At 42.0% G+C, this 25427-nt stretch overlaps 1 protein-coding gene across 3 annotated transcripts in view; it reads left to right on the forward strand.

Annotated features, from left to right (window-relative positions):
* LOC139265738 (protocadherin-9-like) overlaps positions 1-25427 on the forward strand; it is a 93548-nt gene that overhangs the window by 16440 nt on the left and 51681 nt on the right. For 2 of the 3 annotated variants that reach the window (XR_011593620.1, XM_070883065.1), the window contains exon 2: positions 5123-5176. Coding sequence is in view for 2 of the 3 variants with exons in the window: in XM_070883065.1 (XP_070739166.1) it covers positions 5123-5176 (54 nt within the window). In the remaining variant the exon portion in view is untranslated. Of the gene's footprint in view, positions 1-5074; positions 5177-25427 lie in introns of all 3 variants that reach the window. The other variant, XM_070883064.1, reaches the window with a different exon arrangement.

The following is a 25427-nucleotide window of genomic DNA, read 5'->3' on the forward strand; positions in this document are numbered from 1 at the left end:
CTTTAAGGTCTTATCCGAAAGTTGGCACCTCCAACATTGCAGCACTCCCTCAGTACTGCATTGAAGTGTCAGCCAAGATTTTGTATTCAAGTCTCTGACACCTAACACCTTTTTAAGCTCGTGACTATCATTGTAATCAAACTTGCACAGTTCAAGAGATTACTGACAATGTACTGCACTAAATGGTAATTTTTTGTAAAATTAAATCAAATAATTACAAATATAAAACACAAATACAATCTGTAGGAATTAAGGTGTCAATTTTTTCTAAACTTTTAATAAAACAATTAAACAGTATGGCCTCGAAATTTGGGTCGTTTGCGCCTTCACTAACGGGGTGCTAACCGGGCACAAACAATTTTTCGTCCGGGCGTGGCGCTGCTAACGACTCTCGCTAAATTCGGCGGGACCATAGCGGCAGTGGTGACCTGTAGTTGTGCCAGTGCCCATGTGCAGCGTCCCATTAGCGCCTCGGACCCTAAATTGGGTATCATCCCCTGAAGCTGCACCAGGCGATGACAGTGAAAGCTTCAGAAGACACGCATCGGGTGGCCGGCCGCTCGCGGGGCACGTTAAAGGGGAGATATGGGCCTTTAAAAAATATTCAGCCGATTTTGCAGAGCGCCCCATTGGGACTTTAAACGCGGGATCCGCGCCGCGATCGGTCAACCTGGCACTCTGCTTGAGTGGCGGGCTGTTGGCATGGCACCCCGCACCCCGGTGGTCCAGATAGGGCCATTTTTATACTGCAGACTTTGCAACAAGGGCCCTTCCCTTTAAGTAAGGGAAGAACCCTTCCTACACAGCAGGCTATACGGTCCAGTGCATAGTGCTGCAGCCCGCTCCAGATACATCCGACCCGCTCCGCTCGCGCCGCAGAAAGGACATGGAGCGTGTTATTTTGTGCTTCACTTCCTTTCGAGGGCGGTAACCCCAATTGATCTGCGCCTGCCGCACAGTCTCGTGCCTCACGAGTGTTTCCACCCCATAACAGGATGCAACGGAATTTTTTCCTCTATATCTCTAAGCACAATGAGATCTGATTTTGTGACTTTAGTTTAATTCTGGATGTATTTCAAAGACTGAGCTTCTGATTAATGATCAGGAACCTGGTGCTGGATTTTCAGTTGGAGGTTTCTTAGGGCGTGAATGGCGGCAGAACGATAATGTTTGTGCCGGGAAATGGTTTGCGTTGGCAGCCACAAAATTCAGCAGCTGGGCCCCTGAGAGTGGAGCAGATGCTAAGGGAGAAGTTCCACACCTCTCTTAGGGTGCTCGGCCGGGTGAGCAACTGAATATCTGTTGCTAAAGAGCCAGCCTCGTAGCGCTCTAAGAGAGGCCTCTCTGCAAGAACAAAAAAAATCGGTACACAAACCACAGAAAACATTCCCAATACATTACTGACCCCAAATAAAGATAAATCGCAAAAAGAAAAAAGCAATCCCACTTCCCTCATGCAGTCATTCCTTCCCTCACTGCCGCCGGAACAGTTCTGACTGCCAGCTTTCCCTGGCAGTCTCACTATGGAGTGCTACGGGTGCTGCTTCAACCAAATATCATACCGCTGTCGAAACCTGGGATGCTTCCGGGTGTACAGTTCAGCTCCGCCGCAAAACTGACGCCAAACTTTCCGGCGGGGCACTGGAAGATGGCTGCCCAGGCGGAAAGCATTTCCAGACCCATTACCACCCCTCCAATGCGCTAACAGAGGTGGAATCAAAACGAAAATCCGGCCCTTGATGTTTTTAATGCCTTGTTGCCATAGGATTCTATCATAGGATTTTGTTTCGTACTTTGAAAATATATGTTTAAAACAAAAAATATACATCTAAAATAAAAATTATTGCAAATACTAAAAGCTAAAAGAATCAATCTATTGATTTGTGGCAGCTCATGTTGTTTTATCTTTCCAATATCGTGTGGGCCCCGTGTTGCATCTGAGTATGTTGCAGTGCAATGTAGTGCTTGGTGGAATTGTGCAGTTGCAGGTTAAATGATGCAGTTTACCCAGTAACTACAGGCACCCACTGTATGATTCCAGACATACAGCATCACTCCAAGTGCTCACTGTATGGCTCTGTTCTCACCTGGTTTTATTGCAGGTACACAGTGTATGGCCATGTTCACACAGCACCAACCCAAATACCTGACATATGGCTCAGTTCACCCAGTGTTGCTCCACCACCTGTCATATGGCCATGTACACATAGTGCCATCCTGCTTATATGGTCTAATTTCACCATTCAAACCATGCAATATATGACCCTTTGCACAAAGCATCATTCCAAGCAACCATTAAAATCGAATGAAAAGCAAGTAATGATCACTGAACAGATTGTAAATTATCACAGGCTAATAAAAAGTACTGTGTAAAGACAGTGCTCCTGACTTCTTCCCCGTATTTCCTTCTTTTTTGTCCATTACATGTTAATACAAGGGGTTGCAGACACACAAAAATGCATATAGGGTTATCGGCCCCGAATTTGCGGTCGGGGGCTTCCCATGGGGAAATGCCTCCAATCCGCAAATAAAATGCCCGCTTGCTTGGTGGTCCGGAGATTCGTGGTCCTGGGAGGGAGGCCCACATATCCCACAGGCACAGGGATGTACAGAAATTCATACACATGAATGCGAATGCCCCCAAAATTACATCTAGACATCAAATAAACATTTTTTAAAACCATTACGTTTTTAAAATTAATTAAAATGGAATTTAATTAAATATTTAAAACATAAATTTAATTTTTTGGAAAATAAATGTACATGTTTTAAAGGAGCTAAAGATAAAATTACCTTATTTACAGCGTTTTTAATGTATAAATGATCGATAACATTTTATTTTATTTTTTTAAACCCTTACGCTATAAAATACAGGCCTTATGCCTGCTTTTACCAGGCGTAAGAATTTCACGGACATTCACTGGGAAGAGGTTGGGCAAATAACCTAATCCTCTGACCTTGGATGCTCTATTCCCGGGGACGCATTCGATCTGCCAAGAAAATTCTTGACAGATCACAAGTTCAGGGTTTTCACGCATGTGATTCACGTGCAAAAACCCAGAACTTGTACGGTACATACGGGAACGTGCGCACCTTGTATGCGCCTGTAGTGGCCGTAAATTACGGTCCACTATTTCCTCAAGGCTTTTCCCGAGTTCTCTGGGGTTGTCATCAGTCTAGCGCTGAAGTTACGATGGGGGATCGGGAGAACCTATGTGGAAATTCTAGCGCGTAGAAACGACTACCACCTTTTTCTTTATACATTCTCTCAAATCAAGCCTTTTTATCAAATCATGGGCTGATATTTCTAGCTTGCTGTTTACTCTGCAGTTGTTTCTCTCTGCTCACTCTCTTTGCTTTGTATCTTATTTTATTTTTTGACCTCATGCTGGGCTGTAGGCCCACAAGTGCTGCTCACTCTCCGGTACCTCATCCAAACAATCATTCTTTATTCGTGACACCAGGCAGGCTGCACAAAAATAGGAGGGATGGGGGCATCACACCCAAGGGCAATCCTATCCACACCTGTCTTTTACACAGGTGCACTTTCAGGGGTCGCTGGATAGCAGAGATGGAATCCCTGGTTAAATTGTCCTTTCTCCCCCCTCAGTACAATGCATTGAGGCCTATTATAGTGCTCCTATCACTACCCTGTCTGAATCAGCTAAATCAGCACACGATAGGGATCGTACTTGGGATTATTACAGGTCTGTATGGTTCAGTTCCACACTGAGCCATTAGGGGAGCTGTTGCTGTGTCTGCTTTTCCTCTGCTGCTTCGATGTCTTCTCTTCCCCTCCTTTGTTCTGCTGTTTCACTGCACTGAAAGGTTGTGCCCAACTTCTCTGAGACATAAAACCACTTTATCGAATTTATTTTCTGTGAGAATTATTAATTTCTAAGGCCAATGGAAGTCTCACATTTTGGATAACCACAAGCTTCATTTGCCCCTCTCTGGACGTCCATTTGAAGTCTTGCAAAATACACCAATCTCTTTTGCCTTATATATGTCAAGTAGTTTGGGTTCATCTTAAGGAATTGTTACCTGATTGGTAAAAGATAATCCAGAAAAAAAGCATTTGTAGGAGGGGTCCTTGAGGATAGTCAGACACAAACAGTTGTCAGCAGAATTACAAGGTGCCTTGAGAATAGAAACAAAGTGCTGTGATTGGCTTTAGAATATGTGGTGATTCATGATGTGATATAATATGTTAAGTAAGAATACCAGAAACTTGAATCAGGGCAAGGTAAAACAAAGAATGAGTTTCTATTGGAAATATACACTGTCTGCTTTATAGACATTTTTGCTAACAACATGTATTTTCCATTCTGGCAATTAATGATCCCCTATTAGAATCATTATATCCAAATATTCAAAATCCTACATATCCATGACACAATCCAATATATTAGTTCGGTGTTCTATGAATTACTCTGCTGAAAAGTGTCTTCTAATCGACCAATATTGTGAGGTACAGTGTTAATATTTAACATAACTGATACTTTAGGGCATCAAGAACAAGAAGATGCAATTGTAGATTCAGGATAGTAAAGCAGTGCAATACAGATTTCCTGTCTGAGGACAGACCGTGTATCTTCACTGTAAAGACCCATACCATGTTTTACCTTGTCTTGGTTCAGTTTTGTCATCCGCTCTCTGTTAATGTCAATGTAACGCATTGGTACGATGTGCATTATACGTGAATCTGTTGGTGTGAAACAGGCTCCTCTGTCAATGGGATGGCCCCTTCCAGATGTTTTAGAATCCATGTTTGGGCTCTGGATTCAGTAATTGTGAAACAAGAAGACCCGTTGCGAAATTTGCTACTTCTTGAGCTTCCAATCATAACCTATTTGACTAGAAATGTAAGCATTAAATGTGCTAAGCCAATCTAGTAACAGTATTTTGGTTTATCGTCAATGGGACAAGGGTGTTGTCTTTCATAGATAGTAATGAGCTCACATACAGTCGGCCTGCTGTTCAGACGGGCCTGCAGTATCACCCTAGCTGCTATTTGCAAATGTCGGCAGATTGTTATTACTATTCTCAGTGTCTGTATTATTGATATTATTAGGGGGTATGTGTATCTCTGAAAGTTCATTTCGTTGTCCTGGTTCCACAGAACATCGCAGCGTTCACCTGAATGTGGAATCAAACGTGAACCCTCCTATAAGGGGTATGTATGATGTCATTCCTGTGCACGTACTTATCATATGGTGTCATTTGCAACAACTTCAAGCGATAGTGATTAAACCAGGGGATCAGAAATCTCAGCCGCCTGAAGAACTGCAGTTTGTTCTGCATATGCTCTTAGCACGTTTTACAGATTGATGCTTAATTAGGAAAAACAAATTGGAAACGTGAAAATTCATGACAACGAGAAGCATTCACTAACTAAAAATGCATCAACTTAATGCGATGTTAATTAAAATCTGAAATGATAAAATTAATGAATTATTTTATGTATTAAATAGATAATCTAATACAAAGCACTTCGCTATAAAACAAAATGGCATGCATTAATAATGAGAACACAAGCACCAATTGAGTGGAAAACATACCCATTTATATGTTTATTTTTCACTGTTTTAATGATTTTGAGCCCCTGGTACTGATCTGTTGCTACAAGACATATGCCACAACCCTCCTTCCGAAATAGTTGAGTTGCTGTGTTCATAGACTCGTCTACACTGAATATAGATTTAGAACTTGCGAAGGAGCATCTTAAGGTGACTTAAAGAGACAGTATCCTTTAGCCCAGCAAGGTTGTTCAACACAATGTCAAAAAAGATCGAATCTGTCCAACATGCGGTATCTTATTAAAATGCTTTAAGCCTTTAGGCAAAGCTTCATGTACTTCCTGTGTAAAAAAAAAATCAGTTTAAGTGCTGCAATATAATTCTTGCAGCCACTCAAATAAAAAAAGAGACAATTTCTGCAGTAGCATGAATCCTATAAAATCCAGAACTACTTTGACACAAATTGTGTACTTGAATCAGAATTGTATTTGGAATGGAAGTTTTCTATAATCTACTAAAGTGATTGGAATGGCGCACTGGAGTTCTAAAATTGAACGATGTTATATGTAATTGAGAATATGTGTGATGCAAAGTAATGTTTGATCTTAATTTTAAAATCTGATGTTTCAGCTAACAAGGAATACTGTCTCTTTAAGACAGCAAATGTCAATGTATGCTTTTTAATTGGATCCAGGATAGAAGATGCACCAGATATTTGACAATTGGTCTAATATTCTGCCTGCCTTTTTAAAAATGGAAGTCTGTTGCCATTTTGTTTTGTGACTGGATTTACTGTTCCGTGAGATTCATTTGCAATCAAGTCAGCTGAAGTGGCTCGAATGACAGTGAAATTGCAAAACAAAAATGCAGTTAAACTGAGCTGAATTCGAGCAGACTGAAGCTTTGTCATGTGTGATGACTGATGTGCCTCAACACCTTCTGGTTTGAACCATAGTAGTGTGTCAGTGAACAGTGCCCCTGCTCTTCTCATTAAATGTCACTGTCAGTTTATCGGAGCCGTCCGTATGAAAAGGAAATTTATTATGCTGGAGCTGTCATGCTGTATCTCTATCTGTAACAAGCTGCATTTGGAAGGAGGTTTCTGTGACGTTTTGATTGTAGTTCAACTTGTTTTCTCTGGTTTGTTTTCACTTTGTAGTACCATATATTGTGTCCTTTCTAGCTGACAGCACTAGAGGCAAACCGCTTTTGCTTGCTGTTTCCATGTCAACATATCAACAAATATGTTTACTGTCTTAAAGGGGCACTAACCTCGAGCAGTGAAGCCATTCTCTCTTGCATTGCTCCTTTTACCATCTCTTTAAGTATTGCCAATGTTTTTATTCCTCTGGTCTAAACTTCTTGTCACAACTTAACTAATTAGCTTGTTGTACCACAGTCTCTTTTCCTCTTTTCCTATTTAATTATAAATAGATGTCCATACAGATTTGTTTTTCCAGTGTGTACCCTCCTTGGTGTTCTCATTAGAATTAGAAACATAGAAAATTGGTGCAGGAGTAGGCCATTCGGCCCTTCGAGCCTGCACCACCATTCAATAAGATCATGGTTGATCATTCACCTCAGTACCTCTTTCCTGCTTTCTCTCCATACCCCTTGATCCCTTTAGCCGCAAGGGCCATATCTAACTCCCTCTTGAATATATCCAATGAACTGGCATCAACAACTCTCTGCGATAGGGAATTCTACAGGTTAACAACCTGCTGAGTGAAGACGTTTCTCCTCATCTCAGTCCTAAATGGCTTACCCCTTATCCTTAGACTATGTCCCCTGGTTCTGGACTTCCCCAACATCGGGAACATTCTTCCTGCATCTAACCTGTCCAGTCTCGTCAGAATCTTATATGTTTCTATGAGATCCCCTCTCATCCTTCTAAACTCCAGTAAATATAGGCCCAGTCTATCCAGTCCCTCCTCATATGTCAGTCCTGCCATCCTGGGAATCAGTCTGGTGAATTCTAATAATTATACTGAAATAATGGCAGCATTATTACAGTACATAATTTATTCATGGTAACTAGCAAGAAACAAGATACTATTGTAAAAGAGAACAGATTATTTGAAATCTATGTGATACTGCAGTCTGACAACATCAACTAACTCATCAAATATGTGATCTTTGGAGCAGAATGATGTGGGTTCATGATCTAATTGGAAGACTTGAACAGGCTCCAAGACTGGTGCTTGGCTATAATGTTAGAAGGCAGTGCCCATAAAGGGCATTATTCTTCAGATGGGACTGTAAACAAAGATATCAGGCGTGAAATCCCGGCCTTACCAGGTCCATATGGAATACGTACGGACCCAGCGAGGCCTCGTAAAAGCCAGTTTTCGGTGTGTAATGCGCATGCGCTGAAAACCAGCTTTTCCGATCTGTCAAGATATCTCTTGACAGATCTTCCGCATCCCCACAGCAAGGAGATTCGTGCGGGCAAGATTAGGCTATTTGCCCATCTCTTTCCGAATGTCCTTGAAACTTTTACGCCTGGTGAAAGCAGGCGCATAGCCTACTTTTACCAGCGTAAGAGTTTTAAAACACACAAAAATTAAAGTTAAACACATTTTTAGAGTAAAAACCATGTCCATTAATGTAAGTTAATTTTAAACCCTAATAAAACACACAAAAATAATTCAAAAAAATACATATTTTTTCTAAAACATTTAATTAACTTTAATTTCAATTAATTTTAAATATGTGAGGTGTTTTTTTATTTATTATGTTGTGTTTGGGTATTTTAGGGACTTATTCTCATTGATAGCAATAGGAACTCGGAGTAATGGGAACTCCGTATCTATCAATGAGAATACTGTACCGTGATTGGTTGTCCAGGCCCACATGACTCCAGCTTTTGCTTGTGTACCTCGAAGACGCGCTGCGATGAGCGGGAAAAGAAGGCTTCCAACCTGAATTGAAGGCGTCTCCAGGACCACCAGGTACATTCGTAGAAAACTTTGGGTCAGAGGTGTTCATCCGAAGGAAGTGTCTGACCAGATGTTCAGGGCACACATTGCAATAATTGCAAGGAGCATGAGATAACTCCACTCCCTTAGCCAACATATCCCAAACCTCTAACTCTGGTTAAGCGAGAAACGGTATTTTCTGCCTTTTTACTGGATAAAGCTGCAGTGCACCATAATGACTTTTAATTTAATTCTAAATCATTTCCTAAAATAGGCCTAACTTGAAAAATAATCTGTTTCCAATTCTCTTTAATTAAATGATATAATAAACCCCAAATTGCTCTGTATTAGTTTACCTTTAAGAACTGTCAGTCAACCATACGAGTTTAATTAGGACCACATGTTGCTGCCAGATAGGTGTCTGTGGTCCTAATCAATAAACAATTCTAAACAAAATCCTGGAGCAATGTAGTTTTAAATATCTGCAGACTTAAAAATGAGATTCGCATTTTAGAACACAGAGCAGTTCCATTCAAAGGTGTTTTGAAATAGTTTTGCCTGGAGATTAAGTTTCTATGTCGAACAAAATGAATCCATAATCTCATCACCTTGTTAATCTTCTATCAATGTCACCCTTCCTTAATTTATGAAAACTGGAGGCCATTTTGAATCCAAAATTAAATTTCGACTGGCTCTCAATCAGTACAATACAATCCAGGAAGATAAGCTCCTTTTTATATTAAAATTGAAGTACCATTAAAGTGATCTCAAAGATATCTCCCTGACCCCTTTCACCTTCCTCAGGAATCTAACCAGAATGTTTGATTACACCAAATGTCCAGCTCCAATTACTACAACAAAAAGTCATGTTACCAACTATAACACATGTTTGGAAGTCAGTCAGTAAATACAACTTTTTCAAGGAAGGTATGTAATTTTGGAACCAAAACTGGGACTTGTTCAGCTGCTGGTCATGGCTCTGTTTTCAAGAATATTGATTTTTACAGGTTTGATGTGTCGTTGGAGCTACTACAAGCATGCAAGTATCAATATTTTGAAGTCAAACAGAATGAGATGAGATGGACGAGGAACCAAAGCCCTAGGCAGAGCGGGCGGGGGCCTCAATCCCTTCTCGTAGTGTCAGCAGTTGCCAAAGCAATCATTCCATTTCTATTTATAGCATTTTGTAGCAAAGAAACAGGCCATTCGACCCAATGGGTCTGTTCAAGTATTTATGCTCCACATGAGCTTCCTCCCACCTTGCTTCATCTCACCCTATCATCCATATGCAAGCATTTTGGTTCTGACACTGCTAAGAGAAAAACCGTTGCAGGCAATGTGCAAAGGATGTGGAAAGCAAAATTGTGAGGTCCGTGCGTAAACTGCTTGGCCAGAATGGTGATTCTTAGCTATAGTTACAGGCCTCTGTAAGTATGGAAGTTGATATTCCAAACTAAACTTCAAGAAATCTCTCAATAGAATTATTTCTTCTTTCAAAATTGACTTATACTCATTTTTTCCAATCCCAGATCCATTTTCCACTTTTCTTCCAAAATACAGCAGCTTTAAAGTTAAGAAAGAAAGACTTGGATTTATATAGCACCTTTCACGACCACGGGACATCTCATAGCGCTTTACAGCCAATGACATACTTTTTGGAGTGTAGTCACTGTTGTAATGTGGGAAACGTGGCAGCCAATTTGTGCACAGCATTCTCCCATATAAAGCAATGTGATAATGACCAGATAATCTGTTTTTTTTTAATGGTGATTGAGGGATAAATATTGGCCAGGACACTGGGGATAACTCTCCTGCACTTCTTCAAAATAGTGCCATGGGATCTTTTACATCCAAATGAGAGCAGGCAGGGCCTCGGTTTAACATCTCATCTGAAAGACGGCACCTCCGACAGTGCAGTGCTCCGGAATGTCAGCTGCGATTTTTTTTGTGCTCAATTCCCTGGAGGGACTTGAACCCACAACCTTCTGACTCAGAGACAATGGTACTACCCACTGAGCCACAGCTGGCACACAAGCTCACAACAAGCTGACAAAATTATTGTTCTCTCTTTAAGTACTGGAAGTTTTATATTTTTCTTGCCTGAAGCCACTGGTAGAATATGAAAAAAATTAGTAATCAGAAATTAATAAATTGGATGCGGTGCAGAATATTAGTGCGTCGTAACAAAACTTTACATCATTACATGCTGAGAACAAGTAAGTTCGTCAGCCAATGTGGACTGACTAATAGGTCTCCTGAAACACAAGTTCATAAAATATTAACAAAATCGATCAGTATGCGGCAGGGAGGTACAGTTCATTGGCACAACATTGTTCTGTGCCACAGACTGATGAGACATAGGCTAGAGCAAGCATTGCCCACAGGGTGAGTTCATAATCTCTACCCTGCCATCAGTGAAGGTGCCAATTAGAGACTGCCATTTGGCATTTTGCCATGGAAAGGAAAGGAGAATTGGAGGACAATAGCCAAGGATGTCCTCATCTGCTCTCTAAAGGTTGCAATCGCGCTGGTAGCAAGTCATAGAATCATAAAGGCATAAGGAGGCCATTCGGCCCATCGTGTCTGTGCCGGCTCTTTGACAGAGCTACCAATCAGTCTCACTCCGCTGTTTTTTCCCCAGAACCCCGAAAACATTTCCATTTCAAGTATATCTCCAATTCCCTTTTGAAAGTTTTCAATGTTCCATTTGTCTTAGCCCAGGAGGTGTGAGGATAGAGAGCTAAAGAAGGAAGAACATAACATTTATATGGTGAAATTTAAAAAATCAACTATAAGAGCTAATTCTTTGATTTCACTTCCTTTTCCTCCACCATTGGTGGTTGTGCATTCAGCAGTCTGGGTCCTAAGCCCTGGAATTCGCTCCCTAAGCCTCTCTGGGGCCGAAATTGCACACTGCCCGAAACAGGGCGCAACCTTTGTTTTTTTAAAAGATTTTCTCTGCCGCAAGCCAGGCAGCGGAGATGCCGTTGATATTCGGCACGTTGAAGTTTATTTTCGGTCGGGGCGGATATTGCGGCAGCTGAGGGGCGACAGTGCCCTTGCAGCAGGTCAGCCGCCCGACCAGTCATCAGCGCGTTACTGATAGCGTCAGACACAGAACGTCCCTCCCCTTCAGTTAAAGGGGAGGGCCGCTGCGAGCTCTGCCTAGTTTTCACATAGGTTCACTGGGTGACCAGGGAGGGTTTCGGCTGGGCCAAGAGGGGGGGGGTGCCAGGCTGCCTGTTGGCCGAATCCAGGGGCATAATTGTCAGGCCAACCTGGCAGTCAGCCGACAATAAAAAATAAAATGGCATCGCCGGGAGCACCACCTCCCCTTTAGGGGCAGCCGCACCGCCAACCAACAAGAAATGCAGCGACAGAAAAAGCTGTCGGGGGCACCAACCGGCGGCAGTGCCGCACCTGCCGGGCAATTCCACAAAAGGGATATTTCCTGCGGGGCAATTTTGGAAAGGGGTAGCTGCCAGTTGGTAAAGGTTGGGTGTGTGCACGTTGCAGCGGGAAAATGGGCAGAGTGGTTCCCTACACTGCTCCGTCCCTGAGGAAGAGCAATGTTTCAAATGGCAGCCCCTCCACGGAGACTCGGCGGCCATTCCGTGCTGCTCCGTGGCCGCCACAAAAGATTACTTAAGCAAGCATTCAAAAGCTTTAGTACAGCGAGTTAAACTGTGTTGTTGTGCTTGACATTTGGTTTCCCCATATTCAAGAGGCTTTGCAGAGGGCCACAGCAGTGAAGCAAACTTCTCCTTGATCACGTTGCATGAATTGTCTGCATATCTTTGCTGAAAACTGCAATAGGGCATCATTTGATGTTTCTCCTTGATCGGAAGGGGCATTTTCGGCCCCTCTATCTCTCCACCTCTCATTCCTCCTTTAAGACGCTCCTTAAAACCTTCCGTATTGACCAAGCTTTTGATCACCTATTCTAATATCTCCTTCTTTAGCTCAGTGTCAATTTTTTGTCTGATTATGCTCCTGTGAATTGTCTTTGTACGTTTTACTACATTAATGGTGCGATATATATGCAGGTTATTGACAGGAAGTATCTCCTGCCAGCAACACGTATTGGAATGCTGGGTAGGCACTATCCAGAATTTTGCATCTGCTAATTTAGGTGATCAGGTAATTATGTGCAGTGTGTGATCGAATTCCATCTATGGAGGATGAGGGTCCCTAACAGAAGTGCAAAGTTAGAATACTGGTTGTTACTTACCCATTTCTTCACAAGAGCCCAGAAAAATGGCAGGCAGGCAGTACACCGTGTAACGTAGCAAAACACCCTTTCATGGTTCCGAATTTTAAATTGCGATTAAAATAACCTTCTAAAATCAAATCTACACGATACAGTCCTTTGCACAATTACATCCTTGACCAAATGCTTGGAATAAAATCAGTCAAACATAAACCCATAGTACCATGGCAAATATAAATAGATAAAGAGATACTTAGAATGTTGGCAACAATCAAAGTAGAAAAGTCAGCCAGTCTGGATGGAATGCATCCTAGATTACTGAAGGAAGTAAGGGAGGAGCCTGCAGATGCTCTGGCTACAATCTTCCAATCCTCCTTAGACATGGGAGCAGTGCCAGAGGAATGGAGGATTGTACATGGTACACCACTGTTCGAAAAGGGGGATTAGGATAAAGCTGCCAACTACAAGCCATTCAGCCTGTCAGTGGTGGGGAAACTTTTAGAATCAAGGATCCGAGAAAAAATGAATTGTCACTTGGAAAAATATGGGTTAATAAATCTCAGCCAGCATTACAAATCGTGTTTGACCAGCTTGATTGAGTTCTTTGATGAAGTAACGGCTGAGGAGTTGTATATATGGACTTTGATAAAGTATCACATAATAGACTTGTTAGAAAAAATGAAGCACTTGGCATTAAAGAGACAGTGGGAGCATGGATACAAAACAGGCTAAGAGACGGAAAGCAGAGAGTAGTGATGAAAGGTTGTTTTTCAGACTAGTGCGAAGTATACAGTGCTGTCCCCCAGGGATCGCTATTTGGATCATTGTCCTTTTTGAGAGATATTATCACTTGGGACTGATGTATACAGCACAAAATTTCAACATTTGGAAATGTAGTTAATAGTGAGTAGTATAGTAACAAACTTCAGGGGGACATAGACAAACTGGTGAAATGGGCAAACTCTTGGCAGATGCAATTTAATGCAGAGAAGTGTGATGTGATGCATTTTGGTAGGAAGAATAAGGAGAAGCAATATGAACTAAATAGTGTAATTTAAAAGTGGGTTCAGGAACAAAGAGACCTGGGGATGCATGTAAACAAATCTTTGAAAGTGGCAGGACAGGTTTCGAAGGCTGTTAAAGAAACATAGAGTACCCTTGGTTTTATAAACAGAGGCATAAAGTACAAAAGCAAGGAAGTTATGTTAAACCTTTATAAATCAATGGTCAGGTCACAAGTGGAGTATTGTGTCCAATTCTGGGCACCACACTTTAGGGAGGATGTGAAGGCTTAGAGAGAGTGCAGAGGAGATTTACTGGAATGGCACCAGGAATGAAAGACTTATGTGGAGAGACAAGAGAAACCAGGGTTGTTTTCCTTAGAGCAGAGAAGGTTAATAGAGGTGTTTAAAATCATGAATAGTTTTGTTAGAGTAAATAAGTCGAAACTGTTTCCAGTCACAGAAGGGTCAGTAACCAGAGGTCACAGATTTAAGGTAATTGGCAAAAGGACCAGAGGGGACGTGAGGAAACATTTTTTTTTACACAGCGAGTTGTTATGATCTGGAATGCACTGCCTGAAAGGATGGCAGAAGCAAATTCAATAATAACTTTCAAAAGGGAATTGGATGAATGCTTGAAGCGGAAAGATTTGCAGGGCTATGAAGAGCAGGGGAATGGGACTAATTGAATAGCTATTTCAAGGTGCCAGCATAGGCACAATGGGCCGAATGGCCTCCTTCTGTGCTGTATCATACTAGGATTCTACAAAGTCAGCTGCTTTCACCATTTTTGGGCCTGTAAAACACATACTGTGGCATTCACATTTGAGTTATAAAGACATTGAAAGTCTTTATAAGCCTGAAGCATTTTAAGACAAACACATCAATCCACTTATAAAACAAATCTGATGTAAGAGCAGTTCTGGTTTGTTCTAGACCTATGCCCCAAGTCAGATTTAGCTAATCTGCTTAAAATGCAGCTTTCTGCAGTTGTTCTACAATTGGTCAGCAAAACCAAAGCTTTGTGGATCAGATCTATTCAATGGCACGACAGCTGTTCTTTTTAATATATTTCATAAGTAAGTGGATCAAAAGAAAAATGCAACTACTGAAAAATTAAACCAAAACAGTAAATGTTAGAAACGCCCAGTAGGTCAAAGCTTCTGGTGAACGGTCCCACCCAAATCTGTTCGCCTCTATTGACCTGCTGTGCAATTTCCAACACTTCCAGTCTTTATACATGTTCAGTAACGAGCCACTTCTCTGACACTCCCAATGTACCGCTTCACCTCAAATAGGCCCGAACCATCTATCCAAAGAATGGCTTTTTTACATAAAAAAAATATTTGTGTCCAGGGATAATCATGCTCATGATTATTATTCTATGAAAAAAATCCACTGTGTGGCATAAACATATCATCAACTCAGAAGAACTTTTTAACATATGTGAGGGTGGAGATAGGGGCACAACTGAGAACATTTTTTTGAAGGCAGATTTGGAATTTGTAAACTGGGAAAAGGAAAACAGAAAGAAACACTTGAACTTTTCACAACCTCAGGGCATATCAAATTTCTTCACAGCCAAGTACTTTTGAAATATAGTCACTGTTGTAATGTAAAAAAATGTAGGAACGATTTAGTTTTCAAACAATAATGTGACTTTATTTAGTAGACTTTCTTCTATTTCTGCCAATTCTCTGCCCCCCTCCTGCCCTGAAGGAGTAATGGTTCCATGGGCACTGAGCGCCTCAGCCAGTCAGCCATCATTTATGTGTGAGTTTAGAGAGAGTGAGCGCCTGCAGGTTGTTGAATGCTTGCAGGGATCACGACTGAGCCCGTTTCTGTCCTCACACATGCACTTTGCAGCAAGAGTCACTCGTTGCAATTAGCAGCGGGATCCCAGACTCATTTTCGCTTCCCCAGATCAGGAATATTGAGGCCAACTGTAGAATTCTTACCATCACCCCAGCTATCATGAGGTAGTTCAGCAAGGGCACAAATCTGACCAGGGAGCTTCTACTCTGCGTGGTACAGTTGCATGCTAGGGACAATTGCCTACTCCTTTTGATACAGTTCTCTGTATAACCTTTTCAATAGCTCCCTTAATAGAAGAAATACCCTCCATCTCTCCTCTGACAGTGTGACTTTGTTAGTGTGTCTCCCACAACCTTAACAGTGGGGCACGTAGCATATGCTAATTCTTACTTGGCTTGATCCAACTTGCCTTTAGCATTTGGCAGGAAAGCCCAATGTCATAGTTATGTCACAGAACTGCTTCAAAAGGAAATTTGATAATATTTCCTTAAGGTTCAAATTCTATGAAAACCGTCTCACTTATATTCCGCAGCACCTGAACAACAGAAAAACCACTGTCATGTGGCACAGTTGCACAAAGCTTTGCTTGCAGAGGCAGGCATGTAATACTCCCATCCATGATGGTGCTCTTTAATATGAAGAACCCAAGTTCCCAACTACATCAGAGATGTCTACTTTCATGGGTCTCACAATGTGCTGTTAAATTTTGCATCTCCTGCAGCTGCCTGTTAATGCACGGAACAGTTTCCAAGTGTGCGTCATTATGTTCAATAGCCAGGCCTACCCTGAACATGCAATGCAGGCACCTGGTGTTCACCAGTGTACACATGCACAGTCATTAAAATTTTAATTTAAATATACACTGTGCAACAATCTCCAACAGGCCTATAACAAGAGTAGGAACAGGAAGGTGGTGTGGACGTTGAGGCTCACTGTCTGAACTGAATTCTCCTAGAGTCTGAACAGTAACCTATACCCAACCCATTTCACCTTCCAAGGAATGATTCTGTAACATGTATCCCCCTATCGCTCCCATGCCAAAGATAAATCAAACAAAAGTCTAGAATGTCAGTCTATTCTGACATCCTACATTTATACATCTTGGACCAGATGCGCTCCTTGGTATGGCATTTCCAAGGTCTTTATAGCTCAGGAAACACCATGTACCAGACAGCGTTCAGTCATCACTATTTATACTTATCTGCATAATCCTCCATTATGTTCCTACACTGATATTCACGCAGCTGTTCTTTTTTTTAATCAACATAGCAAGAACTAGGAGTGTTGCACTTCTCTGAACTCTCTCCAACATGTCAGTATTAACTTCCTAAGAAAATAAAGCTTGCAATCCTGGCACCAAAACGATTGTAAACCCATTCCAACTCCAACATAAAATCCCTCTATTCAATTTATTTCAGGTTTCCAGCATCCGCGGTATTTTGCTTTTGTCCCAGCACACTGATGTAACAAAGTATTCAATTTAGCCCATTGAGATGAATGTATGGAGAGAAAATTCCAGTCGGAGGCTTCCTTCAGACAAACGCCTCTGACCCAAAACATTTTTACAAAAATACCTGGTGGCCCCAGAGGCACCTTCAATTCTGATCGGAGGCCTTCATTCCACGTGTAGCGTATGGGAAGATGACTTCCCCGTATGTACGAAAATGCTGGAGTCTCGTGGACCACCAATCACTCTGCAGTATTCTCATTGATAGTAATGGGAACTCCGTATTTACGAGTTCTTATTGCTATCAATGAGAATAACCCCGTAAAACAAGAAACACAATATAATAAATTTTTAAAAAACACCTCACATATTTAAAATTAGTTGAAATTAAAGTTAATTAAATGTTTTAGAAAAAATAATTTTTGGAATTATTTTTTGTATTTTAATAGGGTTTAAAAAAATTACCTTAATGGACAGGGTTTTTAACATAAAAATGTATGATTAAATTTAATTTTTTTATGTTTTAATACTCTTATGCTGGTAAAAGTAAGCTATGCGCCTTCTTTTATCAGGCGTAAGAGTTTGAAGGACATTCGCTGGTCATGAGTTGGGCAAATAGCCCAATCTCTCCTGCGCGAACGTTCTTCTCCCGGGGATGGGGAGAATGTGTGAAGAGAGATTTTGACAGATCGGAAAAGCCGGTTTCCGGCGCATGCGCATCGCACCCCGAAAACCGGCTTTTGCAAGGCCTTGCCGGGTCCATGCGCACTTCGTACGGACCCGGCAACGGCGGAATTTTCGGCAGAGTGTATATAACTGTATTACTAGGAAGACTAGGTCGGTCAGGCTAGTTTGAACTGGGAACCAACTTCAGTTACTAGTCAATGTTGTCTTAAAGGGGCATTGTAATGCTGTTGATAACTAATAAGCCATTTTAGCAGATTTGCAAACATAGATTTGATAATGTATAGTTATAGCATCAGTGTACAATAAAACCCTCAAAATATCAGTGTGCAAAATCTTATGCCAAAGATTCTTTAAGCAGCACATATCATGGCAGAAGAGCTGCTCAAGTCACTAGGTGTAGTGATATTAAATGTGCATTCATGAAAGTTTCCTTTATCAGTATTACCAGTGAAATTCTAAACGAGTCCTAAAACGATAACTTGCTCTCATTTTGCTAGAAGTACTAGCCAGTGGAAATCCTTGTCAGTGCATTAATGATGTTGCTGCGCAATTAACTGGCCGGTTCTTCTCCCTCTATTTATTATGCTGCAGCCAATATAGCAACTCTGAAGCAATATTTTGGGAGCTGGCTGTTCTACGGGCTGAAAATGCCTTAAAGCTTATGTAAAGTGTGCCAATGCTTCTTAACGAAAATGGTGGAAAGTATTTCTAATCACAGCCAGTGAAAGCCACACAGACACCATTAATAAATCACTGGCAGGCATAAATATTCTAGCCGTCATACCTTCCTGACAGAAAGTATAAGCCAACTGAGGAGATTCAGTGGACATGAAAAGCATAAGAAAAATGCAAATAAAGTACATTTGGACAAAACATTAAACAAAATGAATTTCAAATCGTAGGTTCATGACCAGCTATAATTTGATGTTGCAATAAAAGCTTTCTGGTACACACAGTGGGCTAGTGAAGGGGTTAAGGCACAGCAAGAGAATCTGCGTTCTGTAGGAGGTGATAGGAATGGATCTGACAGCCTTGTGTTTGCAAAATGGAGGAGCAGCTCATGAACTTAAGCTTTATCATCGCTTCCTTGCAACTGGACCATTATCCTGCATGGGTCTATAATAAATTGTCGGATTTTCTACTCAGCTGAAATGATAGGATGAAAATTGAACTGTACAGTTTGAGTTAGCCTTCGAGAGACGTAACTGCATTTCCCACACACTGAAGTGCTGTAATGATAGATAGTACCTGTACCCAGGTGAAGCGTTGGCAGTTACATTTGAGATGAAAACTGTTAGCCCAGACGTTTATCCGCTGTCTCCTGCCCAATGTTTGGTCACCAAGGTCAAGCCAATGAAGCCTCAATTGCAGAAAACTGTCTGCAGCAGTAATGTTTAAAATAAAATGGTTTTGCTGAAAACCTCTTTCCGGTGTCATTAGGGAGAAAGTGCAGTAATAAGCACAGGCTGCTGAATGACAGCACACATTAAACTTCAGATATGTCACATTCACTAATGCACAGAGGGAATTGTGGGAAGCGCTTTTATTGATATCCTCCCAAATATATACAGTTATACCAAGGTTCTTCCCACGATAGAGAGAATCCAGAGGAGAACTTAAGAGCTCCTGTAAAATGAAAATGATGGTCAATAGCCCATCAATAACAAGGTTCAGTTAAATCTATTACTTTCTTGCAAAACACTTAAATAACCAAAATACATGCACTATGTATCCCTGTAGGCGATATAAATATTTATTGTTTTAAAAAAGCATACTCTCGAGACAGAAAGACACAAGGATATACAATTTTTACCCTGATTGATATAACATGAGAAAATTCCAATAAATCTATACTGTATACTGGCACTCATAGCAATCATCATAAAAGTTGATTTTACTATATTTTGCTACAGTGCCTAGATGAAAATGATTATTAACTACACCTAAACTTCACCTAATGATATTTTAATAGGCACTTTTTTTCTTTAATGGGTATTTTAGTAAGCATCTGTTTGGTCTCATAAAGGATACTTATGTAGTCCAGTCAAGTTTGGACCAATTTTCTTTTAGCAACTTGGTCAGTGATTTATCAAACTTTTCTGTGTGGGAGACCCCCTGAAAATACTGGCCCTTTCCTGGGGACCCCTGTAAAATACTGATGCACTGCCAGGGAGCCCTGTTCTAACATCCAAAAGACAGTGTCAGAAGATAATGCTGTCACTGCAGGCGATGATGATATATCAACAGAAGCAATGGGCTAAAAGTAAATCAATAAATCTGGAAAAATAAAACAAAATTATAAATTTGGGCTGTCAAGCCACTGTGGGGCCGAAATTCGGTAAATGTTTGGGTACGGTAAACGAGGTGAGGCGGGACTTCCTGTGCCCAGCGCAGAAGTCCTATCCCAGCCACGAAATTGGGGTTACCGCCCCCAAGCGGAAGTGGAGCACAATGTTGGGCATGCCACCTCCTCTCTGGGGTAGAGCCAGGGTGGTAAGTGCACAAATTTTCTAGCACTACGCGGAGCGCCACGTAGAGCTGGCGGGTGAACACGGCCCTCCCCTTCCGTTAAAGGGGAGGGCATGCTGTGAGCTCTGCAGTGAGGTGAGGGGCCAGCACTTCTCCACTGGGGAGCGGGGTGCCGTGGCAGCAGCCGGCACAGAAGTGGAGTGCTGGCAAGCACGGACCCCGCGAAATATTCAACGACAGGCCGGACCGGTAAGGTGGCAATTTAAACAAAATGGCTCCTTGCACCTCCCCTTTAATTTTCGCCCCGTGAGTGGAGTGTGGCCCAGTTCGCGACCCGGAAGGCTAGCGCAAACATCGCCCATGGCGGCCTCACGAGGCGCTACCCAATTTCCGCTCCAGGGCGAAAATAGGTCGCTGCGCACGCCGATGACGTCATCATCACTGGCGCAATGACCCGGGGCGAGAGTGGGGCACTGCTGGTTCGTGCCTCCACATATCCTGTCGAATTGCGCGGGAGACAGTAGCGCCCCCCCTTCCCCCGGGCGAGAAATCGTTTGTACCCTGGGGGCACTAATGGAAGGAGCAAACGATGCAAATTTCTCCCCCACACCCAGATGAAAAATCAAATGACCTCATGGAACTCTCAACTCCCCCCGCTTCCGCGCCTTCCCCTCCAGCCCCACCTGCCTCCGTAGTTTGAAAATCTACGAGCACTGTTAAGGGTGCACATCAAACCACTGGTCACAGATCTGAATCGGAGAATAGATTTGTGTGATTGGCTTGTCAGTTCTAACCTCTCCGCCTAATTAATGAACTGCATCATTAGTATAAACCCAGTTTGGCTTGGTCATTAAAGCACAACAATGATTATTTGCAGCAATCTAACAGTGGTCCCCTCCTCCTTACTGAATGATGTTGAGATGTGCTTATAGAGGAACAATGTTGCAACAGATTGTAGCAACTTAACCTCGAGGCAGGGTTGTCAGATTTTGAGTCACTTGATTGAATAGTTTTAATTTCCATATTCATAACCAAAAATTCGACCGGCTGATTGGTATTTTGAATTTAAAATGGAGATTATCAATTTTAGTTGGAGTTCAGCTATTGCATAGTAAGAATACTTGAGAGAATTGTTTTTTCTAAATCAACTTTGGTTGACTTTATAAATGCAGGCCGAGAGCCTCAACTCCCTGCAGCGCATATGGGGAAATCAGGGGCACATTCCCCATGATTTCCTGTCCATAGAAACATAGAAAATAGGTGCAGGAGTAGGCCATTCGGCCCTTCTAGCCTGCACCGCCATTCAATGAGTTCATGGCTGAACATGCAACTTCAGTACCCCATTCCTGCTTTCTCACCATACCCCTTGATTCCCCTAGTAGTAAGGACTCCATCTAACTCCTTTTTGAATATATTTAGTGAATTGGCCTCAACAACTTTCTGTGGTAGAGAATTCCACAGGTTCACCACTCTCTGGGTGAAGAAATTCCTCCTCATCTCGGTCCTAAATGGCTTACTCCTTATCCTTAGACTGTATCCCCTGGTTCTGGACTTCCCCAACATTGGGAACATTCTTCCTGCATCTAACCTGTCTAACCCCGTCAGAATTTTAAATGTTTCTATGAGGTCCCCTCTCATTCTTCTGAACTCCAGTGAATACAAGCCCAGTTGATCCAGTCTTTCGCGATAGGTCAGTCCCGCCATCCCGGGAATCAGTCTGGTGAACCTTCGCTGCACTCCCTCAATAGCAAGAATGTCCTTCCTCAGGTTAGGAGACCAAAACTGTACACAATACTCCAGGTGTGGCCTCATGTGTGCAAATAGATGTTAACAAATATGATGTGATTGGGATTACGAAGACGTGGCTACAGGATGATCAGGGCTGGGAACTCAACATCCAGGGGTATTCAACATTCAGGAAAGATAGAATAAAAGGAAAAGGAGGTGGGGTAGCATTGCAGAGTGAGCTCATGATTTCCTGATGTATTCCGAGTGGAGAGGCTTTCCACTAGGAGCTCACATTTGAGACAACCGTCACTCGTGTGCAGAATTCTCTACAGACCCGGCAGACTGATGAAGTCTCATTGTTAGGGTGAGAAGTTTCATGTGGAACTTTGCACAGTCCAAAGAATGTGATGAACCAACAGTGTGGCAGCAGACCATGTCAGTGCCTCGAGTATGTAAATATATCACTGTACATAGTCCTCCTACAGGGGACTCTCTATTAATTCTGTTCCACTAAATAGAATAGAAATTGCTGGAAGTGCACGGCCTCAAATGATTAGCATCTGGAAGATAAAAGACAGGTTAATGTTTCAAACGGTACCCTTCCACAGAACAGTTCTGTTTTCATTTCAACTTTTAAGTGTTCCTGTTCTTTTTTTAAACGTCAATAAATCTCCAGCTCTTATGTACTCATTGCTGTCCAGGGTTTGGTATATTGAATCCATTAATAAAGTAAAGGCAATTGTACAATGGTGCGACCTGTTGTATATCTACATTATGAAGAGTTTTAGCACGTATTCTAATTTTGAGGTTTTGTACGTCAATGAGGGTGAAATTCATCATGGGCGGTAAAGCAAAACGAGCAACTGCGCATCAGCAGCCAGTTTTACACTCTGCTTCATTTCCTTTTCCACTCAAATTGATTTCCATTGAATTTCATCCCCCCCACTCCCAGTAACCATTGTGTACTGTCTGAGTTTAGAGCTCAGTGTATTGAGTACAGCAGCTCAGAATGTTCCCATCAAGTAATGTTAACTAACATTTTACAAATATTAAGGGATCTCACATGGCACTGCTTGTGGGTCGTCTGGGGGCTGGAGCAAAGTTATGATGTTTGGCTGCATACTTGAACTGTCTCTTTAAGGACACTGCTCAAGTACTCCCTGCAGAATTGCAGCTGCTTGTTAAAGAGATCAATTAGGTCAGTTGGAAATCACCTCCCAATTTCAGGCTCCTGGTCAGACGAGTGACTGGCTTTGCGTCTGTAACAAGTAGTGATCTCTGATGTAGCATTGCTCGTGAGAAGCCTGTGGTCTGGAGCATGGTTGTGATGTTTAGCTGCTAACGTGGCCTGTCCTTTTAAAGTCACTGCTCTGGCAGTCCTTCTGGAGAGTGGTCTCGGGAAGTCCTGAGGTCAATTAGTGTTTAATTATTGCTGAGGGAGAGTTGCAGATTGCAAGAGCTCCTGGTCAGGAAAGTAAACAGAATGCTTCCCTCCTTTTATTTACTTTTGAAGTGTGATATCCAGAGTGCAATGGACATTCTTAAAACTTTTATCTGATTAGGATTAACTGCTGAATTGCTTCCTACCCTGAATTTTCATCTTCAACCATGCAATAATACACCAGTATCGGGATGCCGACACAAGACCTATGCTGCAACTTTAACAGAGACTTTAAAATATCCTAATGTACATTCCAAGCAGGTCTCCGTGATTTCATCTTGCCTCAACAGAAGTCAATCCCAATTGGTTAGGAGCAATGTAATAATTTCTAATTAATTTGTTTGGTTTTTCAAGCAGAATAACTTGTTTTGTCCATAGTAAATGAGAAGCTGGTTAAGGCAGCAAACTGAATGGGATATAAAGAAAATACTAAGTTCAAAAATACCAGTAGCATAACATTTCAACCTCTTAATTACAATTCTGCACATCATGTGATTTGAAATAATTTTAGGACTATTTGGAAGTACTGTTAATGTGATTGGATAAATCTATTCATGAATTTCATCTTTAGCTATTAGATACTTAAAATATGTCAGAACAGTATCTGATTGAGTGCATTTTTATATTTGAGATTATTCCGCCCTCTGCCTGTGTAATGCTGTTTGTAACCGAGTTTGATAAGTCGTGGCATCTACCCGAAAGTGATGGTATTTGGTAAATCAATAAACAAACACAAATAAAAGTTCGTTATAACAATTTCACAGGTGTCTAACTTCAAAATAGTTTGAAAGACTCAGCGTCCCAAAATCCATCTCCATAATTTCCCACGTGGTAAATACCTCGCCCTAGCCAGCAGCGTCTTTGGAGCTGAAGAGTTCTTCCTACCATGGATGCTTCAGAAGTGGGCGAGGTCACCCATGTTGCTCACCCTATTAACGGGTGGAGAGCAATGTAAACTGCTTTATACTGGCACTTTTTAAAAGTTGGATGCCGGGAAACTGCTGTCCATAAGCCAGCTCCCAGCATTTACAGTACTAAAATCTGTCTCTCTTGTTCATTGGTGCACAATTCTGCTGTTGGCATTAGAGAGGTGAAGTTAGCTGCATGAATGCTGGATGCCAGATCTGGGATGCCGTTTTTTTCAGAATCCAAGCTAAATAAGCAGGATGCAAGTGCAACTATAGTGCTGCCTAGAAACATTAGAACTGGTTTTCACTTGCGGCAGTGGCAGAAAACTGGCCGCCCATTATACACCTGCAATGGAAATGAAAGCCAAGCTGGGTGTCGAACTGATGGTTGATCCATTACCATCATCTTAAAATGATGAGGGGAGAGTGTAACAAATGAAACTTTACAACTCCAATGGTCGATACCCTATTTATATAACGATATTAGACAGGGCTGTAGTATAAATGAGGTAGCGTACATGCTTCCCAAAGCAGGGAATATCGCCTCCCTAAATGGTTTTAGACTTTGGGCTGGATTTTCGGTTTTCTCTGTTTTTGGGTGAAAACGTAAGCGATACGTGAAAATTACCATTTTCGCTCGGTTACCGATTTAAGGCCTAACTTTCGGCACTAGGGGTATGCGGAGGAGCGCAGCGCAAAGAGAGGCGTGGCACGATTATTCGGAGCTCAAAAATGAGATCCTCAGCAACTTGAGTGCGGGTTCGGGAGCGCTCCAAGAGTGGCCTTGGGAGAGGAAAACCCCTTCCCCTCCCAAAAATAAAAAACCATTCAAAAAACATTACCAAGATCCTTGCCTAACAAATCGCTGCAAAAATTTAACAAAATCAAAACTTTAATTTACCTTTATTTCCATTTTTCCAACTTAGAGTTACTGGCAGGGCTGGACTGCCGTGTTTACCCTGGCGGTCATCAGGGCGCGGTGTACGGGTCGGCTGAGTCCCGAAACTCAGACGATAATGCAATCCGAGTCGTTCCCCCACCCGCTCTCCTTGGCGATGTTTCCAAGCGCCGCCACAAAAACCGAGCCGAGAATCACGCCCGGTGAAGAACAGCTGTACGCCCGGTTTTTCACCGCAAATGGTCAAAACGCGGCGAAAACCCGGTCGCAAACCACCTGAAAATCCAGCCCTTTGCCTCTGAAGCCAAAGTGGTGGCCATGGTAAATGATAAATGGTCACCGTCAAGCCAGACAGTTTTATTGTTGTTGTGGTCCTATCGAGCTCT

The sequence above is a fragment of the Pristiophorus japonicus genome, chromosome 6 (assembly GCF_044704955.1).
Source record: "Pristiophorus japonicus isolate sPriJap1 chromosome 6, sPriJap1.hap1, whole genome shotgun sequence".
Taxonomy (NCBI): Eukaryota; Metazoa; Chordata; class Chondrichthyes; family Pristiophoridae; genus Pristiophorus; species Pristiophorus japonicus.